General features: G+C 59.2%; 1 protein-coding gene across 3 annotated transcripts; it reads right to left on the bottom strand.

Moving 5' to 3' along the window:
* Positions 1–1,269: 1,269 nt before the first annotated feature.
* Positions 1,270–18,054, bottom strand: ATXN7L2 (ataxin 7 like 2). 3 transcript variants are annotated; one of them, XM_067531744.1, is made up of 11 exons: positions 17,907–18,054; positions 14,209–14,280; positions 12,684–12,788; positions 10,653–10,857; positions 9,632–9,942; positions 8,551–8,633; positions 7,800–8,041; positions 7,302–7,494; positions 6,584–6,705; positions 3,918–4,767; positions 1,270–1,961 (listed from the first exon to the last, which is right to left on the bottom strand). In XM_067531744.1, exons 1-11 carry the CDS (start codon positions 18,037–18,039, stop codon positions 1,947–1,949), a joined length of 2,331 nt encoding a protein of 776 aa, XP_067387845.1. In that variant the 5' UTR covers positions 18,040–18,054; the 3' UTR covers positions 1,270–1,946. The 3 variants fall into 3 exon arrangements, with proteins under 3 accessions (XP_067387845.1, XP_067387842.1, XP_067387841.1); XM_067531741.1 differs by having other exon boundaries at positions 14,209–14,277; positions 17,907–18,039; XM_067531740.1 differs by lacking the exons at positions 12,684–12,788; positions 14,209–14,280; positions 17,907–18,054 and having other exon boundaries at positions 10,653–11,992.
* Positions 18,055–18,523: the final 469 nt, after the last annotated feature.

Below are 18,523 nucleotides of genomic sequence, written 5' to 3'. Positions count from 1 at the left end.
TTGGGTCCAGGCAGCTTCGAGGAAGAAGCTGCCTGATGTGAAGGCAGAGGGGACAAGAGGTAGAACTGCGAGCTGGGGGTGGGGAGTGGATTGAGGCTATGTCTACACTGCACACCAGTGTTGGCAGCATGTAGGGGACATGTAGCTACACGCTGCAGTGACAAGCCTGCTGCACCCACACTGCAGTGAGTAACTAACATGTCAGTGAAAGGCTGGCAGTGGGGGGAGGCTCCTGTAGCAGGGAGGCGGCAGAATGCTGCACGGCTAAAAACAGCAGTACTGAAAGAGAGGCAGGGCCTGGGCCGAGTAGAGAGCCATGTATTACCATAGTGCCTCGGAGCCCGAGTCATGGACCAGGACCCCATTGTGCTAGGTGCTGTACAAATATTAGCCTGAGGCACATTTAGCCACCACTCCCGGGAACACAGTCCCAGCCTGTTTAAAGAACAGCTATAAGCCGAAAAGGGTCTCTATCAAAACTGCCTGTCTGGGCCCTTTTGTTCACTCTCTCCTTCGAAGGCCAGCTGAAAGGAGCCAGCCCTGCAGCCTTTTCCCAGGATCTGGCCATCAAGCTACAGAACTGATAAACAGCTTTCTTGGAAAAGGGGAAAAGGCAGCTGGACGAAAAACCTGGACTGGGGGTCAGGAGACTTGGGCTTGTTCCCAGCTTTGCCACTTGGCTGCTGGAGGACCTTTATCCTCTCTCTGTGCCTGTTTTCCTTCCCATCCTTTGTCTAGTTAAGATTGGGGCAGGGACTCCTCTTACCAAGTATTTAGTTTGTACAATGCCCAGCACAATGGGGTCGCAAGCCGTTATCCCAACGTAACAAATAATTAATATAATAGACTTGGGGGGGTTGGACCAGGGCAGGATTGGCCAAGCAGCAGATACGACCCTCACACCACAGCTGGACCAAGCCACGCATATACCAAGTCATCCCTCTGGTCCCAAAGACAGAGTAATGTATTCATCTTCTCAAATGAAGGCGTGGGCTGGAGTTAGAAGCCTAAGAGAACATGGGTGCTGGTTCGAGGCTGTCCCATAGGGGTGGGGAATATTCCTTTCCATCACACAACCACTTCATCTGGGGCCAGTCGCAGCCTGGGATTAGAGCAGGACGGGGGCATTGAGGTTGAGATTGGGCCAGACCAGGAACCCCGGGCAGCAGAGGGACACAGAAAAATGGAAGCCTCATGAAGCAGCGCAATGGGTTGCACTAAAGTAGCGGCGTGAACATTGCACGTTCCTGACATAAACCCCGTTCCAGACCAGCGAAAACACTTGCGCCACCGAGGACAGCTTTGGGGAAACCGTGTACCACCCTACCATGGGGAGACGGGAACGGCGTACCCGTCAGGGCACTGCCAACAAGGGGAGCCGAGCATGCACCAGGCACACGTCAGGGCACTGCCAACAAGGGGAGGCATACAACAAAAACGCACACCAGGGTACAGCAGGTCACGGTCTGTAGAGGGATCCGCCCTCCCCACGTAGCTGGCTGGAACATCCGCTTCCTGGCTCTGCCAGCAGGGGGCATCACCCTCTCCCCCGCCCCAAAAGCCACACGCCGCACCACCCTTTCAATACTGGTTTTTCTTTTTTAAAAAAAGAAACAAAAACAGCAATAATAATTCTTATAAATATCCCAGCCCGGCTGTGTGGCTGCCTCCTCAGTCCAGTCCATCCGCTTCCAACCTCCTCCCAGGTGTGGATCGGGTTTGTGGCTGTATCTTTTTTTTCCCCCCTTGGGATTTTGTTCGTTCGGGTTTTTTTTAGCAGCAACAGAACAGGAAAAGAGTCTTGAGGTATTTTTTATAGAGTTTTTTTTTTTTTTCTTTTAAAAAAAATAATATAAAGTTATAAAAAGCAGCGGCCTCTGAATCCGACCCAGGGCCTTCCAGTCCTCAGGACCGATGGCTCCATCTGCATCGCAGGCACTTGCTTGTTAATGCGCTTTCGACTGCAAGGAGACAAGAGGACGGGGTCAGCACAGAGGAACAAAGGAACATAACAGACGAGCATGGAGAGCCAATGTTCCTCCACCGCAGGGGCTCAGGGACTAGGGCAACATAAGGGCTGTGTCTAATTGGCATCTACTTATAATTAAAGCACACCCCTGTGTTTGCATCTCAATAGCTCAGGGGTTCTCAAATTTTTTTCTGGGACCCCCTCTGAAAATATTTCGGGTTGTGACGACCCCTCCCACAAAAAGTGACGACCCCCCCGTGCCATGCCACTCACACCCCTATGCCATAGCACTCTTACTTCTGCACTTCTGCTGGGGGTGGCATTGCCTTCAGCACAGCTCTGAAGGGCTGACAGCTGCAGCCACAGCATGCGTGGGGGCTGACAGCTCACGACCCTCCCATAATAATCTTGTGACCCCTTGAGGGGGCCCGAACCCCAGTTTGAGAAGCCCTGCAATAGCTGAATAGCTGCTCTCAGTGCCAGAGCCCTGTAGAGAAGTGTAGCATGCCCTGTGCTGTTGGTGAGGGCATCGACTGGCCCTTGGTGTGATCTGCGACTTCACAGCGAATGTGCCCCGACTCCCATAAAAAGGTGATTCCCTCCCCTGCAAACTTCCCTGGGGACCTTAGAATCCAGCTGGGCTCTTTTTTTGTTGCACATCATCAACAAATTAGGCCAAATTAAATGATCCGTAGCGGGTTTTCATGGAGGTGACTGATTGATTCTGTTGATAAACAAAATGGAACAGATTCTCTCTCCTGGCCAGGCGGGCCCCATGGGCTAACAGGAATAGACTCTGTCCCCCTCCCATGGCCAGGCTGGCCAGGAAGGGCTAATGGGCGTAGTAGAAACTTTAGTGACAACAAGAAGCCAGCAGCTGTGACGGACACACCCAGAAAGTGGGTCGGCTGAGTACAGGGGGGAACGTTTCACCTTTCAGAGCAGAGCAGAACATCAAAGCTCACAGCCCCTGAGAAGCAGGTCAAGATCATTCTCCCCATTTTACAGATGGGGAAACTGAGGCCCAAAGAGCGGAAACAATTCATCCCAGCTTATCCAGCGAGTCAGGGGCAGAGGTGGGAACAGGAACTGTTTCTTAGCGGAGTTCAGCAGCTGACCAGCCCTTATCTCATCCAACAGCTACACGGACAAGGGGGTACAGGTCACGTTTCGGACCCCGAAGGCTGCGTCTGACCCTCGTGCCAGCCCTGGCCTACATCCCTCCCGTTAGGAGAGGTCACAATCCTTCCCGGCGGCCTCCCAGTACCATTCCCTGCAGTGCTGGGGCCAGGAGTAGCTGCAAGCTCCCGTAAGGCAATGCCTCTGCCTCCGTCTCAACAGCACCTCCTGCTGGAAAAGAACATCCTGCTGGCTGTCCTTAGCCTGAGCCCCTACCTGCCCCCGGCACAGCATCCAGCTGGGAGTGAGCCACTGTGGGCACCCCCAGCCAATTCCCAACCACGCCACCTGCTGGGGACGTGGGGCCCCCTGAAGAGTGCTTGGAATATAGTCCACTGCACCCAAAACAAGAGTCCTATTAACCCTTCTCCTGCCAGGGATCTGTACTGTCTGGTGTCCAAGGGATGAGCTGCCAGCTGGGAGTCTGCTTGCCAGGGCGTGCCACAGGGCAGGGGCTCCCGTCCTGTTGCAGCCACTCCCCGTGTCCGCTTTGCCACATGGGCTGCTCTGTTCAGACCCCTGTAGCCTGGTCCTGCCCCGCCAGAGCTCAGAAGAGCCCCATGAACCAGGGGTCCACCTGGGAAGGCTCCTGGGACATCCCTGCCCGGGGGGGCCCTGTGCATGTGGTAGCTACGTGCCATGGCGGCACAGACCCCAGGAGACAGCCGAGGAGGATGGGGAGGGGTGAGAAGACGAGACATTCTTGGTGGGCAGGGCAGGAAGATCAGTCCCGCTGTGGGGGTGCCCGGTGGTTGGGGGGGGGACGTACCTTCAGTGCGTTCCGCTTCTCCTCAAAGCTCAGCGAGGCAACGGCCTTCTTCCTCCGCACAGCGCAGCCCGCGTCGGAGGCGGCGGCGGGGTGCTTGGACTTCACCGGCCGGCAGTAGGTGGCGGCATTCTTGCGCTTCTTGGCCTCCTCCTCCGAGATGCAGTTGGCCTGCAGTGCTTTCGGCCCATTCAAGGGGGAGCCCCGGTTCTCCAGCTGGGAGGCTTTGACCTGTGGGTGGCTGGGAGCCCTGCAGTCCAGGTGGCCAGCCCGCTTGACTCGGGAGCCCGGCGAGATGGCTCCGTTAAGGGAGGCGGCGGAGGGGGAGCCCAGGGAAGGTTTGGTCTTTGCAGGCGGGTGGGGGACCTGGCAGCTGGCCACCTTGCCCTTGCCCGGGTCCAGGAGGCAGGTCCGTTTGTACGGGGGGCCGGTGGCGGAGCCGAGAGGCTGCTTGCGCTTTCGGGCCGACGCCTCCAGCTCCGCGCTGCTGCCCGCTGGCTCCTTGGCTTTGGAGGATTTGCTGGCCTTGGTGGAAGGCAACTTGCTGAAGGACGGCGAAGGGGTGTTGGCCGGAAGCGGGGAGGTGATGGACTGGCTCCCGCCCGTGCAGTCCGACTGGCTGCAGGCGGCCGCAGCGTGGGGCGAGCCCACCGTGTAGCTCAGGCTGGGGTGGCCGCGGCTCTCCCTGGCGGCCGCTGCCGTGCAGGACAAGGAGGTCCTCCCGGGGGCGCTGTGGGGAAGGCTGCACGCCAGCGAGGAGCTGCCGGTCTGGGAAGTGCTGGACGTGGAGAAGGCCGGGCCGGCGGGCGATGGGGCCGGGTGCACCTGGGGGTCGGCGGCTGGAGGGATCTTCCTAGTGGGGCCAACGAAGCAGACTCAGAAAAGTGGGGAGAAAGGCTGCTGCTTATTTAAATGACGTCCCATAAATCTCAGCCCTCGGCCTCTCCCCCATGTGATACCAGGCCATGTCTCCCCCCATCCCACCCACCTGCCCTTCCCCTATCGGATTCCAGGCCGTCTCCCCCCACTTCCCACCCCCTGGCCTCTCCCCCATCCAATCCCAGGCCATCTCCCCTCACGCCCCACCCATCTGCCTCTTCCCCCATCCAATCCTGGGCTGTCTCCAACCCCTGCCAGCCCCCTCACCCATCAGATCCCAGGCCGCCTCCTCCCATGCCCCACCCACCTGCTCTTCCCCCATCCAATCCCATGCTGTCGCCTCCCCCATCTGATCCCAGCCATCTCTGACCTCTGGACGGGCCCCTCCCCTTTCCAGTCCCAGGCCACCTCCTCCCCTATTTCCCACCCACTTCCTCCCCACTCCAACCCCCAGCCATCCCGCTCTGGACCCTGGGGCTGTTTCCTCCCGCATCTGACCCAGGGCTCTATCTCTCCCCACGCCTGTCTACCAGGGCTTCACATCAAGGCCTGTGCTCCAGCCCCATCTGCTGGGGGAAGGCGGGACTGCGTGTCACTGCAGACGGTGGGGATCCGGGGGCGTAGGGCTGGAACAGTCCATGGAGGTGTTATCCAGCCCGAAAGAGCTTAATAAGAATTATTGACGTTCCTGGCAAAATACTTTATAAGGACCCTGCACTTAATCCCTTCCGCTGAGATCTCAAAGCACATTCCGAGGCCAGCCTCAGACCCACCCCCCCCACAGACTGAGAACATCACCCCTGTTATACAGATGGGGAAACTGAGGCATGAAGGAGCAAAGTTGCTTGCTCCACGTCACACAGTAAGTCAGTGACTGAGCTGGGAGTAGCTCAGGTGTCCTGGCTCCCCGGCCCCTGCTCTGACCTCTGAACGCACTGCCAGGCTATTCTGGTTTCTGGTCACACTGGCCATCCTCTCTTGCTCCCCAGGATGCCCTGAAGGACCAGGCGCCAACCCAGTCCACCTGCAGCTCCCAGTGAGGGGAAGGGGAGCAGGGGCAGCAGAGGCAGGCATCACCGCGGACTGAAATAGAAGCCACCCTCTAAATTTAGCAACGCTGAAAGGACCAAAAATGGACTGACACATCAACTGACCTCCCTTCCTGAAAACTGTCTCCTCAGCCCTTCCTTGGGTCCCCGAGGGCTTCCTCTTCAGCCTGCCACAGCTCCCGTGAGCTGGGTTATCGTACCTGAGGCACAACCCCCCCTCGTGCACACAGGGCGAGCTTCCCCAAGGAACGGCTGGAGATTTTTCCCCTAGGTTTTTCCTGCCCACCCGGGTGTGCCTGGGCTCCCCAGCAGACTGAGCGCCAATCAGGCCCAATGCAACGCCGCCGCAGGGCCGAGCCTGGAGGGCAGAGGCTGCGCTGGGAAGAGGCGCTGAAGCTCACACCCTGCTCCAGAAGGCTGACTGGGCAGGGGAGTGGCTGGACTGGGAACTGCCAGCTGTCCTCCCAGCTTCCGTTCCCCCAGCCTAGCGCTCGGCTCTCCCCACACATCCCTTCCTCGCCCACAAGGAAACGCGACCCCCCCGCCCGGGACCTGAGCAGAGGCTGGTGCCCCTCGGCCAGCCTCTGTCTCAACGTGCCATGGAGAGACCCCATGTGCCAGGAACCATTTCCTCCTGCACACGCAGCTGCTCCATCCCCACTGCACGCCTGGGCCAGGGGGCAGACACACCCGCTCCCAGTCGGCCCGGGCGCCGCCGCCTCCCCCCCACGGGACACTCACTTCCACATGTGCGAGCTGAGGTGTCTCTCCAGCATGGAGCTGAGGGCCGAGCAGAACCGGTCCAGCCGTCGGTTGAAGACGTAACACCCGGGGCTGACCAAGCGGCTTCCGAAGGTGCAGAACTGTTTGGCAGCAGGAGAGGAGGGGGAGAGAACCATCAGGGAGGCAGAGACTCCTGCCGACCACGTGGCAGCACCTGCCGGGGGTCAGGACCCCAGCCCATAGCATGGCAGAGAAGAGAGAGGAAGGACTGTGGGCTGCATCCCCAACCCACTAGCGCCTTCCCAGCCCCAGACGTGGCAACTCCAGGTGGGTCCCAGCTGGATTCTGGGATCCCAGCACCTCCGCAGGAGCAGAACCAGCCTGGCACAGGGTCCCATGTGCTGCTCCCTGAGAATCACTGGACGGGCCAATATCTCCAATGCCACAAGGGGGCACCAGTTTCCGTGCGGGGAGGGGCAGAGACCTACCCCACCCCACGCCAAGCACTCACCCAGAGCCGGTTTCACACCGTACACACCTGTATGCACAGCATCTTCAGCGCCCACCCCCCCGTCCCCCACCAACAGCTGACCGTGTTTTCTGCAGGGGAGTGGACAGGGGAGAGAGGGGCTGGCCGGGCACAGGCCCCATTAGCCAATGGGGTAATCTGCCACTGTTTAGGCGCCCCGAGGCATGGGCCTACTGTGCCTAACTGGAAATCTGGCCCTGGACTCACCGCCTGAGGCCGGGGTGGCCGTGTTGCATAATGACAATCCAGCCTGTGGGATTCCTCCGCAGCGTCGTCCTCGCTCTCGTCGCTGGAGACCCGGCTACTCCCCTTTGGCATGGGGAAGGGGTAGAGCCCCGGGTCTCTGTCGCCACAGGCCGTGGACGGCTCCTCCGGGTCGCTCTCTGAGGAGACCCTGGACCTGAACCCAACAAGAGGCAGAAGAATGAGAGCTGGGGGCTGACGGGTTAAAGCTGCAGAGGGACGGGGTTAGACCGGGTGGACGCTGTGTGCCAGAGGCAAGGGCTCCGCTGGACAGGGGAGACGCTCCCATTGGGGTGCGGTTCTGCTAGGATCCCTGCATGGGGGATGTGGGAGGGGCCAGCCCTGAAGAGATGCCAGAGCAGCAACCCTCTCCTATGCCAGGGCGGGGGAGTCTCCCCGATCCGACACACACAGGGAAACACGAGGCTCCCCGCCGGCGGGAGCTGGGCCCTGCTGCGTTACCTGGGAAGTGCGCAGTGGGAGTGGGGCTGCTTTGCTCGGCAAAGGGAAGTGCTGGGTAGAACCGACGAGGTCTGCGCCACGGAGGCTTCCTGGGAGAGACGGTCGGGGATCGCTTCCTTCCTCACCGGGCTCTTCTCCTTGGGGGACTCCCCCTTCCTGGAACTAGCCTTCAGCTCGGCCACCAAGACATCAAAGTCCTTCGCCCGGCCCTGCACCTCGCGGCGCTGGTGCACGGAGTGAATCTGTGACACGGGCAGGAGGGGAGAGCGTCACAGCCCTGGCGTCTGGGAACGTGTTCTCCACGGGATGCCAATCTCAGACGTGCTGTGGGGATACCCTCTAGTGGCTAGAGGCCCGCAGGAGCTACAGACCCTATTACTGATTCCGCTAGTGGAGATCCCCCAGGGGGAGGCCTGTGTTTGGAGCAGAGGCCCTAGGGTCTCCTTTTCCCTGTCTACATGCATGCAGCTGAGCCGTCAGATGAAACCGCGGGTGTCTCTAGTACAAGGAGGCCTCCGAGAACCAGTCAGCATGAAATCTCCCGCCCCCTCTCCTCCAACTGGCTAGACCTTTGCAAAACTATAGCAATGCAACTGCAAATGCTTCTCTTCCCCAGCGGGCTAAGCGTCAGTCTGGGGGCCTCCCGCAGCAATTCAGAGCCCTTCAACCGCTAGCTGGGCTGAAGGGGAGGAGAGCTCATCCCGCCTCCCCTTGTTCCACCAGGAAACAATCTCACACATGCCGCCAATACCTTGCAGGTCAGCAGCCGGGTGCAGATCTTTTTGGTGTCAGGATTCACAACGCCACACTGCCTGTTCAAATCACACTCCTTCCCTGCAGGGTAGAAAGACAGAGTTGAGACGCACAAGGGGAAAGCAGCAGTTACTGGGCACGGTGACAGGGCCTGGCTGAATCCCACGAGCTCGCCCTGCTCTTCAGTGTCTTCTCCAAACTTCCTAAGAAGACCCCTGCATTTGGCCTGGATCATTGGTTGACACGCTTTTGTGTGGTGAGGTTCTCGCCATTTCAAAAGGGAAAATATTGCTTCTTGCATCTATTTTAAAGGGACACTGTCATCACCGGGCTTTCATACTCGTGGCCGTTGGGCGGTGCTCAGGTACAAGTGCAACGGGAACTATAGAAAACCTTCCCTTCGAGAAATGAGGTCCAGCATTTAGGATCTGTTACAGAGCTTACTAAACCAGGTATGAATGGAAAGGTGGATTTAAATGTCCCGACCCAGACTAAAGCAGCGTTGGGCCAGTGCAGAAGGTGCAAAGACATGCAACACCTGGCATGCGAGGATCTCTGAACACTGTGCAAACAGCTCATTCAGCCTCACAATCCCTGGGAAGCCAGTGTTATTCTCATTGTCCAGGTGGGGAAACTGAGGCACGGAGTGTTAAGTGACTTGCCCAAGTTCGCCCAGTGGGTCAGTGGCAGAGGTGGGACTAGGACTCAGATGGCCTGACTCCCAGTTCTGGATTTAAGGCACTGGCCCAGGCTCTCTCTCATGGTACCCAGCATGCAGCCCACTAGCTGTGTGCAGCTCTTTAGGGCATCTAGCTGGTGCCCTTCTCCCTCTTCCTGGGGCTCCAATCAGGGGGGCTGGGAAGAGAGCGGTTCAGCTAGCGGGTGTATGGCAGGAGAGAAAAGGAGATGCCAGGATCCCTGCTCCCTCCACGGGCCAGAGAGGAGACACCCTCCCATTCCTGCCCAAAGGAGAGAGGCTGAATTGAGCGGCACTGCAGAGCCGCTAAGCAATCACGGCTGGCAGCCTGGCACGGAGCCACACAGCTGCGTCCTCACGCAGGGGGAACAACAGGACTCACGCGCCATCTTCTTGTGGGATTTGGGGGGCGGTTTGGTGGCACCAGGCTCCTTCTCCCCCGAGGCAGGGATGCTCTCTGGTTTCCTGTCCAGGCCATCAGCGGGCTCGATCGAGTCGACTCCTGCCTTGGCTGGCATGAGTGGCTCTTTGGGTGACATGGCCAGGGACAGCTTGCCCAGGGACTCTTTGGAGCTGGCGGAAGGCTGCCCGGGGATGGAAGAAGCAGCAGCCTTTGGCGGCATCTTGATTCCGTGTCCGTCCGGCTTGGGAAGGCTGGAAATCTTCTCCAGGTTCACCACTGGCATGAACAAACTGGAAGGAGAAGGGACAGGCCCTGAGAGGTCAGCCAGCCTCGTCCCTAGACACTGGGTAATGTGCTAGCAACAGCTGCAAACCTCCCTGGGAGCAGAGGGTGACTGAGGCCCATCCGGGCCAGCAGGTCACAGCCTCCATGCCACATCCTGGGGCAGGTGCCCTGGGCTTGTGGGACCTGGACTCTGGGCTCCTCCTCTCTGCACCTTAACAACGAACCCACCGGCCTTGCAGTCGTGTGTGCTCCAGCCTGCCTCCGTCCACGGACTGCCAGGCCAGACCCGAGCAGCCAGGGACAAAGGCGCCGTCTCCATTGAGATCCGGCCGAACGGCCGGAGTAGCACATCTCCTGAGCCCGGAAGCTGCCCTCACTGACCGCTCCCGCCCCACAACAGAGTGGGGCGGGGCTCCCCCTTCCCCAGCATATCAGGGAGGTCAGGTTCCCCCCACTGTCCCCCGTGAGTCCGCTCCCCATGTCAGAGCCAGCAGAGCCTGTGGCCCCTCCCCACACATCAGAGTGCAGTGGGGCTCGCCTGGCCCTTCACCCACATATCTCTCCACTGCCCCCTTCCTCCCAGCCCCTCAGCCCCAGAATGGAGCTTCCCCCCCCCGCAATCCCTCTCACATCAGAGCAGGGCCAGGCTCCCCCCGACCCCTATGTGTCGAGCACAGTCAAAGCAGACTCCCCCCTTCGCCCTGCCCCAGCTCACCAGAGGTTGTCTTTCTGTGCCTTGTCTGGCCTGTCGGGCGGGTGCTGGGCCCGGCTGCGGGAGCTCTGTGATTTCTCCCGCGAGGCCTTGGCACTGCCGTGGCCCGCACAGGTGGGGGGCTGCCCGTTGACGGCGTGGCACTTCTGGGCGTTGGCGGACGCCTGCGCCCGGGCATAGAGCTTGCTGAGAGGTCCGTGCCGTCTTTCTGCAGGGGAGGCAGAGGCTCCGTCAGCGACCCTGCCCGCCAGGGGGGCGTCCCAGCCCTCGCTGCTCTCCAACACCCCTGGGGCAGGGGGGCTGCAAAGGAAGCCTCCCAAACCCGCCCCAAGACACTGAGAGCTGCCTAAATCTGCAGCCAGGCTGGTCCCACAGCACCGCGTAGCAGGAAAGGCCCTGTTCATCACATTGTGCCGTGCACTCTGAAGGCTAATGATGACATCTGGAGCAGCAGGAGTCCTCTCACTGCTGATCATTGTAACAGAACCATCCAGCCTGGGGTGAAGCCTCAGCACCACCACCATTCCCATCTCCCACCTGCTTGTCTGAAATTAGCAGCAGTGCCTGGCTAAGAACCCAGGAGTCCTGGCTCCCAGGCTTGTGCTCAGCCCATCAGGTGTCCCGTCTCCGCCCAGCAGCCTGAGCTGCCTTGTACATCACCTCTGCGTGCTGTGTTTGGGAGCCGGCCCCACAGACCACAGCAGCTCCAATGCATGTGGACAGCTATCAGACCCTGCTACGCATCAGGGCGGCATGAGGGTCTTTAACAGGCACTACTCCTCCACCCCACTGGAGCCCCCGGAGAACCATGCCCGGCACCAGAATCTGGGAGCCACCCAACAAGGCCGGGCCCGGGGTAGAAGTGAGTAGAGCAGCCACGCACCCCTTGTTCCTGCCCAGACCACGCCCCTGTTCCTGGGGTGGCTCCCTACGCCGGTCTTTTTCCCCTTGTCCTTTCCTGATGGAAAACCCGCTGAGAGCACGAAGCCAGCGGTCGCTCCCCCGATCTCTCTCACCCTGCCGCTGATTGCTGGGGGGGCTGGATTGCGCAAGGAGGTGAGGATTGTGGTGGGTGGCGGGGGACAGAGGCCACCGGCTGGGATGGGAAAGAAGTTGCCAGATCATAACTCACGGATGCTTTTTGAAGGTGTCCTAAGACAGCGTTTCCCAAACGGTGGGTCCCAACCCACCAGCGGGTTGCGGGAAGGTTCTAGATGGGTCGCCAGGCCCTAGGCAAACCCACACTTCTCCCAGCCCAGTGTGGAGGGCGTCAGAGAGTGAGCCTTCCCCACACTCACCCTATTGTGGCAGCTTCTGTCCCGTGGGGCTGGGCCTGGCTTGCCCCTCTGGGCATTGCAAAACCTGGCACAGCGGGTCACGGCATCACTCAGATCTGTCATGGCCATGGACCAGTTTGTAACGCCACTCACTCAAATGTGGCCTGGCTGCCCTCCCCTCCACTGCTCCGACATGATGGTGGGGCGGCCGGGCCCAACCTGAGTGGTGTTGCGACCCCTTACACCTGGTCGCAGGGAGCCAGGCCCAGCCCCACAGGACAGGAGCCGCCTCTGCAAGTTTGGGGGCCTCACTCTCCTGGACGTGCACCCCCAGGGCCACCCTCCCGCACCGGGCCACCCTCCGGGTTTGCGGTGCCAGGACAGAGAGTGTGTACTCGTCGGAAAACGAGACCAAGTGCAGTTGGTGGGTTGCCTCAGTGAAGTTTGGGAACGGCTGGCCCATGCCCGGGGCTTCCTGCACAGCCCCGCGCGGCTGCCTCTGCGGCAATTCTCGCCCCACGGCAGACGGAGGAGGCAGAGCCTTCCCTCTGGAAACGCCCCCGGGCCGTCAGGCTCAGTCCAGAGCACGACGGCTGCGTCGGTGACACCGGTAGAGTCGTCATTCCAGAGCTGCTCCCAAGTCAGCACTCGAGGGCCCAGAGGGCAGAGGCCGCGGCGGAGGAGAGGAGAAGCAGGACTCCCCATTGCCGGACAGGCCCTGCTGCCGAACTCAGCCCCGGACACTCAAACAGCTTACCGCAGTGCTTCTGAAAGGCTTGAGGCTTGACCACTTGGCTGCAGTGGTTACACACCACCAGGTAGAACTCGTCATGCGCTGGGCAGTGCCCAAAGATCGACATGTCTGCCAGGGCGAGAGACAGAGCGGTGAGGGCCCCACCGCGGCCTTGTGGGCAGCAGAGGCTGTGGCTGTCCAGGCCAAGAGACGCCTAAGAAAACCCATGTTTTGTACCCCATGCAAACGGAAAGTCACATCCCCTGAGATCAAGAACCAACTCCCCCCACCCAAAGGGTGTATTCCCAGCTCAGACCACAGGGGCTGGGTTACCGGACCTTTCGCTGCCAGCTCAGCTCAGCTGGGATCAAGTGCTGCTGCCACCCATAGGGAACAACGGGTTGACCTGGTGGCTGGCTGCACCGACCAGCCGGCCAGCAGGTCAACCCACAGGGAACAGTGGCCTGTGTGAAATGAGTTTGGCGAGTCTCAGAGCTGACTGAGAGCCGCCGCCACCGCGCGTGGGGCCACCACCGGGCAGTTTCAGCGGACGCCAAAAGACAAATGGGTCTTGGAGACCGACCTCCCCACTCAGCCCTGGAGAAGGCCCCTCAGGGCGAGGCTGGCACAGACGAGGGGCAGCTGCCACCCATGCGGACGCTGGGGCTACCGGCACCTGGGGCGTCTGGTTTATGGATGCGCTGCTCAGACGATCCAGAGACAAGAGCCTTGCCAGAGACTCCAAGACCTCTGCATCTCAAGCCTTAAACTGGGACGGCCTGTCCCCTGCCCTGCACCCGGAGAGCAACTGGGCCAAAGCAACTCACTGAAGGCTATACCACACGCTGGGCTCTGGGCCGCATCCACTTGGCTTGCAGGGCTGCCTGCTGTGACACCAGGGTGGGTTACAGAGCACCGGGCTGGCTTTGGCCTCTCCCCCGCAAACAAGATCAAGGCCTGTGCTGCCAGGTGAAGCGGGGGAATAATCAGGCCAGGAGTGATGGAGCTAACGCCAACCTTGCAGGGGATCTGGAGGTCCCGGAAGAGTGCGGCCCCAAACAGCCACTTGCTGTGCTTGGGCTCCAAGCCAGCCCGGCAGAGCTCCACAGCACGCAGCGCGCGCAGGCCGCAGAGAGGAGCAGTCTGGGTTGAATTCTGCCCTGCGTTTGCTCTGCGCATTGGAGCCCATTTCTCCCAGGCTAACTCCACCCAAACGGGACGTGCCTTGCGTGGCCAAGGGGGGCTGACGTGAGCTAGGACTATGAGCTGATCTGCTGTTTAGCAGCTCTCTCCTCCGAGAGGGCCAGTCTGAATGGCCCAGGCTAAGGGAAGTGATGGTGAGAGCTTCACCTCGTGACCAGGGCCCCAAAGTTACCTGCTGATGCCAAATTCACAGCTGATGCTGTGCTAACCACCCACCGCCCCCTAGACACACAGATAACAAGAGCCTTGGGTACAGCAAGACTTCCCCTCAAGTCAAAGGAACAAATCACGCCCACTTCAGAATCAGGCAGCTCCCCGACCCGGAGGTAGCTGGACAAGATCTTACCTTCCTTAATGAGCGTCATTGCATCCAGTTTCTTGCTCCTACTCTTACTGCTCTCCTCCACCTCGGACCCTGCTAGAGACAATCAGCATCAGCCACAGTTAGGACCCTTCCCAGATCCCCCTAATCCAGAACCACCGGTGCCCCCAGCCTGGAAGACAGCCTGCTTCTTGCCAGAGGATGGTGGGTTGTTTTTAATCGCTTGCACGGCAGGAGGATGGCAGTTCACCAAGGTATCCACAGACTGAGGATCCCCTAAGAATCAGTCAGTTAACAAGGGGCCCGGCCTTGGTCTCTGGGAATCTCAGTCCCCAGGGCCTCCGGCTCTGCCACCCCGAATCAAACAGGCATGTTTGGAAGCAGGAAACCAACAAGCAAACAGCGCCATCAATGGTCCGTTTGCCACATTACAGGTGGGAGTGGAACAAGGGTGCAGCCCCCGGGGCCGAGAAGGGGTCTTTCTCTGTGTCTGTGAAGGGCCATAAAGGAATTAGCCCCGCTCTTTTCACTGCAAAGCAGTACAGTCCCAGAGCTCCCAGCAAGCTGATGGTTGCAGGCATTGCAACCTCTCTGCTCGCCCTAGCAGATTCTGCAGGACTCAAGGTTTGTCTACACAGGCAAATTATTCCAGATTAACGTAGCGTGTGAATTCCAAGTGCAGTAGCTATTCTGGAGGAGCTCCCTTTGTGGACATTCTTACTCCAGTCTTTTTCCAGGCTGGTATAATCCACATCCAAAGGGTTCTCTATTTCCCCACTGATCATCTCACCAGAAACGTCCCGCCAATGTGCTCAGCCAGGGAGGCTGGATATCAGAGTCACGAATCTATCCCCAGCACCTTGCCGCACTGTGTGTTCTCCTGGGCTTAGTCCAGACCAGCTTGAAAAGTCCCGAGCAGTGGGACTGCCAACATTTCCCTTGGGACACAATTGCCCAGTCAAGTGGCTCTCCAGAGGGTGGGGGAGATCCAGCTGACTCCATATGATAGGGCATTTTCCTTCCCTTCACTTCATAGATTGCAAGGCCAGAAGGAACCATTGTGATCAGTCTGACCAGTCTGACCCCCTGTCTAGCACTGGCCAAAGAACTACCCAAAACAATCCCTAGAGCAGAGCATTTCGAAAAACATTCAATCGTGATTCACAAATGGCTAGTGATGGAGAACCCACCGTGACCCTTGATATCACTCCCGGTTCTACCCCAGTGCACTGAGGGAAAGGGGGGAATGGGGCAGCAGCCACAAAGGAAGAGTAAATGGACAGGGGCTGGCAGCTGGTAAGGAAGGGGGAGAGCATCAGAGGGAGAATAGCAGAGGGGAGGGCAGAGAGAGGGTGTGTCTCTTGGGGCATGAGTAGCATCCCACCACTCTCTCCTCCCCTTCCAATCCCCATGAGCACCTTGGGTTTGTGCCCCAGACCAGCCAACTGAGCAGTGAAATCCCCACCCAGCAGTTCATGGGATGGGGCTGCGTTTTGATACAGGCATCAATGATGTAATTAAGGGCCTGACGCCAATTCCCTCTTCTCTTTTCTTTTTGGCATTAAACCCATCCGATGCTTTTTTAAAAGTAGATTTTAAGATTATCCTAGAAATTACAGCACAGTAGGGCAAATCCCTTGCCCGATCTCAGGAAAAAACAGCCAACAGGCTCCCAGAAACAGAAAGCCTCAGAGAGGGGAAACTATGTATTTTTATAAAGCAACAACTTGCAAAAAGTTGCTTGGATGTTAAACTCCAGTTTGAGCTATAGTTAAGGCCAGACAGGAAAAGCCATGACAAATATACTGTGTGGAGATTCCTACACTGCACCCCACCAGCAGGAGAGATTAGATAAAACTAACAAGGTTTCTCCAGCTATCATTTTGGTACCATTTTCAATCTACAAGCAACAAACTTAGCCAACAGTGTGAACTTGTCTGCAAAGGGAATTTTCTTTACAGCCCAGCTATAAATCCCTGAAAACACAGGAGTCATTATGCAAACTCTGCCGGAGCCTTAAGTAGATCAGGAAGCACGATGCTCTAACTACATCAAGTGCAAGGAAAAGATAATGGAGGGGGAGGGGACGCAGCTCCACAGTATAAGAAGCGTCACCAGGGACAGCTCCACGGGCCTCCGCTCCCCCACTTCCAAGGCCTTTCCAGTGTCAGACTGCACTGGAGAAATCAAACGATCCCCTTCCCCCCCAAAAGGTGATGCTACTGAATGACTCCTGGGATTTCAAGGACAAAAGTCTCAAGGGGCAGATATCATCTCTATCCCCCATGGGGAAAGAGGGCAGACAGCGGGAGTGAGGGGCACAAGCAAAATGGGGGTGAAAAGCCGCATAGGAAGAGAGAGGGCTCTGGGGGAGTTCAGGTCTGGTGAGGAATCCAGTGGAGGAGAGGATCTGGGGAGGGTCAGATGAGAGTATTGGGAGAGACTGAAGGGTGGGGTTGGGAGATCAGTTTCAAGGGGATACTATGTTGGGGGTTCAAAGGTCAGGGATAATGGGGGTGGTTCAGAGAAAAACCAGGGGGCATTGGATCAGGGGGCACTATGGGGAATGAGGAATCTCATCCTCCACTGTCAGGGGGCTAAGTGAAAAGTTCAGGGAGAGTCGCAGGGTAGGGAGAGAGGACATCAGGGGCAAGGAACCACGAGGGCATGGGTTTGTGAGGAATCTAGGAGTGTGTGGGGATACAAGTGACAGGTACAAGGGATAGCAGGAGAACCAGAGGCCAGGGAACATAGATCTCAGAGGATCAGGGTGTCTAGGGAGCTGACAACAAGTATCATGGTGTGATCTGCTGGGCAGGAATGGGGGAGAGGGATCACAGGGTGCATGTGAGTCTAGGGGCTATAGGGAGATCAGGCAAGTAAGGATCACAGAGAGCATCCAGTGGGCAGGAATCACAGCAGGGCAGGAATCCATATGGGGTCAGGATCCAGAGAAAGGATCAAGGCTCTCACGGATCATACAGGGTTTAGTTAGTAGATATGGATTTAGATTCAAAGATCATGGGAGAGCCAGAAGGGTCAGGGATCATGGGGGTGCTCTGGAGGCACATAAGGGATCAAGGAAATCCGGTGCAGCTGGGGATCATAGTGTGCACATACCATGCTCAGCACAAACGAAAGGGATCAGTGATCCCAGAGGGTCCATGGAATCAGAGAATGATCTGTGTTCAGCACATGCATCATGGACCACGGGTGATCCAGTTGGGTCAGGGGTCACGGGACACAGGTTTTGAAATGTGGGTTAGATCAGAGACACACACGAGGGATCGCAGGGGATCCATCCACTGGTGTTGGGGGCCGTAGCTGATCCACAAAGGTTCAGCCTTAATGGACCTCAGGATCCAGTGGGATCGGGGATCGCAGGGTGCTGGGGATCTTGTGAAGCCAGGGAACCAGAGTGAGACTCAGGGTCTCGGGGGAATCCAGCGGGATCAGGGGTCCCCGGTGCCCAGGCTCCCATAAGGGCTGGGGATCTGGGGCTCACAGAGGATCCGCGGGAGGGGGGAGGGATTCCGCGGCGCTAGGACCCGGCAGCGCGGGCGGCGTAGGCGGCGCTAGGACCCCGCGGCTCCTTTGTTCGGGGCCGGCGGCGGGCGGGGGTGAGGAGCCGGACGGCGGCGGCGGCTGCCCCGCTCCCCGCCCCGGCCCCCCCCCGGCCCGACCCGCTGGCCCGGCCCCGGGCGGCGCGCGCGGCCCCTCACCTGGCTCGGCGGGCGGCCCCGCCCTCTCCACCCAGGCGCTCCAGCTCTGCCCCGCGAAGTCATCGAGGCTCGGCAGCCGCCGATCCACAGCGGCCATTGCTGCCGCCGCCGCCGCGCGTCCACGCACCGCCATCACCGCCGCGGGAGCGCGCGCGCCCCCCCACCGCCGCCCGTCCGGGGCAGCTGACGGCGCAGGCGCAGCGCGCGCCGCGCATCATGGGAAGTGTAGTTCTCTGCTGCGCTCGGGGCCACGGGGTTATGGCCCCGTTGGAGTGACCAGGGTGCTGCGCAGGAGCTCAGCTGGGGACTCCACAGCGCCCCTACCCCGGAGATGGCGGGAAAATGGTGGCTTGAGAGCCAGGACGCCTGGGTTCTAGCCATGCCCGGGGGGGAGGGGCACTGGGAGCTAGGACGCCTGGGTTCTAGCCATGCCCTGGCCGGGGAGCACTGGGAGGCAGGACACCTGGGGTCTGTTTTACAGTGATCTGATGGCAAGTGGGAAAAATCAGGCCAGGTTGGGGGGGTAATAGGTGCCTATATAAGAAAAAGCCCCAAATATCAGGAGTGTTCTTATAAAATCAGGACAGCTGGTCACCCCTATTCTGTTGCCAGCTCTG

This window comes from Emydura macquarii, unplaced genomic scaffold (assembly GCF_026122565.2).
Source record: "Emydura macquarii macquarii isolate MOO-44397 ecotype Brisbane River unplaced genomic scaffold, CSIRO-AGI_Emac_v2 contig_3220, whole genome shotgun sequence".
Lineage (NCBI taxonomy): Eukaryota > Metazoa > Chordata > Testudines > Chelidae > Emydura > Emydura macquarii.
The sequence above is the reverse complement of the archived record's forward strand: the minus strand, read 5'-3'. Positions and strand labels throughout refer to the sequence as shown.